We start from the raw sequence: 3,260 nt of genomic DNA, 5'->3' as shown, positions 1-3,260 counted from the left end.
ATTTATTTATTGTTTGAAGGTGTTGCGTCCTTGCGTTAGCAAATCGCTAAATTTCAATCACTGTTTATCAATGATACATAATGACACAAGCGTTATATGACATATAGTACCATTTGACGATGAAAACAACATAAACTTTGCATTTTCGTGCTCTCTTAATTATTCCACAGTTTTTTCAATATCAATTATGGAAATTTGAAGGGTAAAAATCGCTTTTGTCTTTTAAAACCAAGTTTTTTAAAAATACCTGTACAAAAAGATATTCCAAATGTTACGGCTATAAATACATAACCCATTAAATAAAATAATTATACATTTTCTGGGAAATAAAAACTCCTAGAGGGTGGCTGACGGGTGCTTTGGTGTGGTTTGATTCTTCTTTCTTATCAAACTTCTATCAGTCTTATCTAGAAACACCTATTATTAATCTTCGGCACTTTTATAATCTAATTGTGTTAAAAGTGCTGTAAAACCCTTACTAATATTAAAGGCATTGTTTTTTATTTAAAATTTAAAAAATAACAGAACAGGAACCCACCCCCCACCCCCCGAAAAAAAGAACAGAAAAGAAAACAGAATAAAACACAAAACAGAATAAAACGCAAAAACAGCCCCCCCCCAAAAAAAAAAAAAAAAAAAGAACAACCCCACCTCAAACCAAACAACCCAAAAAAAAAAAACAAACCCTACCACCGACTACTAGCACAACCGCCTACTGTGGCCTCCCTACTCACCTTTGGCGGGCATGTTGGCGACTTTGACGTCGAGGTCGTCCGGATGATGATGTGCTGGTGACGTAACAATATCCAAGGAGGAGGAGGAATGCCGCACACCGAGCTGACCGTCAACTACGCTACTACTGCTGGCAGCGCCGGGACCACTGCTGTGACATCGACCATCACTGGAGCCGCTGCTACGCCCGCTCACAGACCGCCAACCACTTGTCGTCGTCACACCACCTGGCCGGAGACCACTGCTGCTGCTGCTGCTGCCGGTACCACTACCTCCTCCACCGCTGTTGTTGTTGCTGTCGTTGTTGTTATTGCTGTTGTTACTGTTGGGGGAAGTGGTGTTGGTATTAGTATTAGTATTATTATTATTAGTGCTGTTGTTGCTGCTGGTGCTGTTGCTGATGTGGTGGTGGAGGTTGTGAAGGTGGTGGTGGTGTGGGTGGTGGTGGTGGTGGCTGTTGATGTTGCCAGCTGTGGTACCGTTGTAGAGGCCACCAACCGCTGCAAAGGCAGAACCTGCTGCGGGGAACGGGTGGAAAGCGCAGGGAGCTAGGGCTTCCAGAATGGGGTCTGAGCTGGGGACTCCAGGCGGGAGAAAGTACGAGTGGCGTGCCTTGATGTCGCTCTCCTCTATCCGGCTTGTCGGAATGATATGGTGCTCAATTTTCGAGGTATTTTGGTTCTAATTCTCAGTTTTCAAATGTGTAATAATTGTAATCATTTAGTTTTGAAATGTATGATTCTAATTCTCAATATTTGCGCCTTTCAATTCTAACTATTAATTTTTTAGAATTTTTATTTCTATCATAAACTTCACACCACACAAAATTTATTTTACTTTAGACACACTCCAAGCCACAAAACTATCACCAGGTGAAACGGCAAAGACCGATACGGTAGTGTCTCATTCCCCTGCTCCTGCGCGTGGTTTATGAAGAGTGTAAGCAAACAGGATCATGCGATGGCACTCCAGAGTATCTTTTCTTCTTTTGCGTCTATTTATACTGGCACACAGATCGGGGTAGTCCCAACTGGCGCGCGCTGTCTTCTCTTCTCAAGCCAGGCTCTGTCACCCACCAGGGGTGCCTCACGTCTGCCAGGGAAGATTGTCGTACCCCCTGCTGTACCTGGATGGGAAAAAAAAGAAAGAAATGGAAATTTTAACAAAAAGTGATAATCGACGCTTAGCAGAAGTCAAAGTTCGCTTATGTAACGAATATGATGAGTCACAAGCTAGCTAGATAAGAAATGCTTGCTTGAAAAAAAAAGCACAAAACGTATTGTGAAAAATACCCAAAAAAGTGACAAAGTATAATGATACAAATTCAGATTTTCAAAACGGCTAATGATACCTAAGGAGATATTTAATCTAAAAGGTGATAAATAAGCAATACATGCATATGAATAATTTAGACGAATTACAAATACCCAAAAAAAAATCGAATTTTAGAAAATAAATCACGAGTAAATCAACCAAGCAAGCAGACAAAAAACCAAGCAAACAAGCAAACAAACAAACAATGAAGTAATAAAACAATGAAATAATTGAATAAGTAATCACAAAACTAATTAACCATTCAATCACCTAGTCAAATAGATAAATAAATAGATAAAAAAAATGAATGAATGAATGAATGAATGAATGAATGAATGAATGAATGAACGAATGAATGAATGAATGAATGAATGAATGAATTCAATACATGATTTTAAAGAAAAAGATGCTTGATTATTTTGAAAAAGAACAACTTTTTGTTTGGGTCGATTGGGTTAAAACCGAATATGGGAATAATTTTTTTTTTATAGTAGAGGGTTTTGAGGCGCTCGCAACTGCATAAGGTCATATGAGCGCCTATGAAAATATTTACTACAAAGTACAAATGCAAACGGAATAATTAATATAAATATTTTATTTATATAAATGATGTACAAAAGATAACTAACCATTTCACGAGATAAATGGATAGCATGTCAGTGCATAAGTAAATGAATTACGAAAAACACTTAGGCCTACATCAACAAACTCAAAATTTCGCATTGTATCTCGGCAGACCTCTATTCCAGTTGTTAAGATCAGAATTAATAAATAATGCAGAAACTATCAACACAAGGAAATAAAATAAAGTTCTTTGGCACAGCTGCCAGATTCCACATACTTAAAAAAAAAAATTACATTACACATCGAAACCGGGGCCTAAAACAGTAAAGCTTTCCTAAATGTCTGGCACAAGGCCCGGTCCTAATGCACTTCTTAACATAGTCCCGAGGATCAAACAGCCTTAAGAATGACGTAACATGCTCTACTTAATGGCAATGGAAGGCCACTTTTCTAACAGGTATTGTATGGAGCTGTAGCAAGTCCTGCCCCGAGGCGGAATAAAAAATGGCTTCTCGGTCTGGCTGAAGGAATAAATGCCTGCAGTGTGGAGAGGCACTGCTGCTCCGTCCCTTTAAACAATGAGAGGTAAGGAGTTGAAAAGACCAGCTTACTCGGAGTGGGTTAGAGAGAGAGGGGGGGGGAGATGGGAG

At 39.3% G+C, this 3,260-nt stretch overlaps 1 protein-coding gene across 1 annotated transcript in view; it reads right to left on the bottom strand.

Annotated features, from left to right (window-relative positions):
- Nucleotides 1-3,260, bottom strand: part of LOC101849001 (putative uncharacterized protein DDB_G0277255) — a 91,456-nt gene that overhangs the window by 36,139 nt on the left and 52,057 nt on the right. The window contains exons 3-4 of the mRNA XM_035972358.1: nt 1,809-1,858; nt 735-1,054 (exon numbers count right to left, since the gene is read on the bottom strand). Coding sequence (XP_035828251.1) covers nt 735-1,054; nt 1,809-1,858 — 370 coding nt within the window. The remainder of the gene's footprint in view (nt 1-734; nt 1,055-1,808; nt 1,859-3,260) is intronic.

Source organism: Aplysia californica, unplaced genomic scaffold (assembly GCF_000002075.1).
Source record: "Aplysia californica isolate F4 #8 unplaced genomic scaffold, AplCal3.0 scaffold00663, whole genome shotgun sequence".
NCBI classification, from domain to species: domain Eukaryota; kingdom Metazoa; phylum Mollusca; class Gastropoda; order Aplysiida; family Aplysiidae; genus Aplysia; species Aplysia californica.
This window is presented reverse-complemented; position numbering and strand designations above follow the sequence as displayed.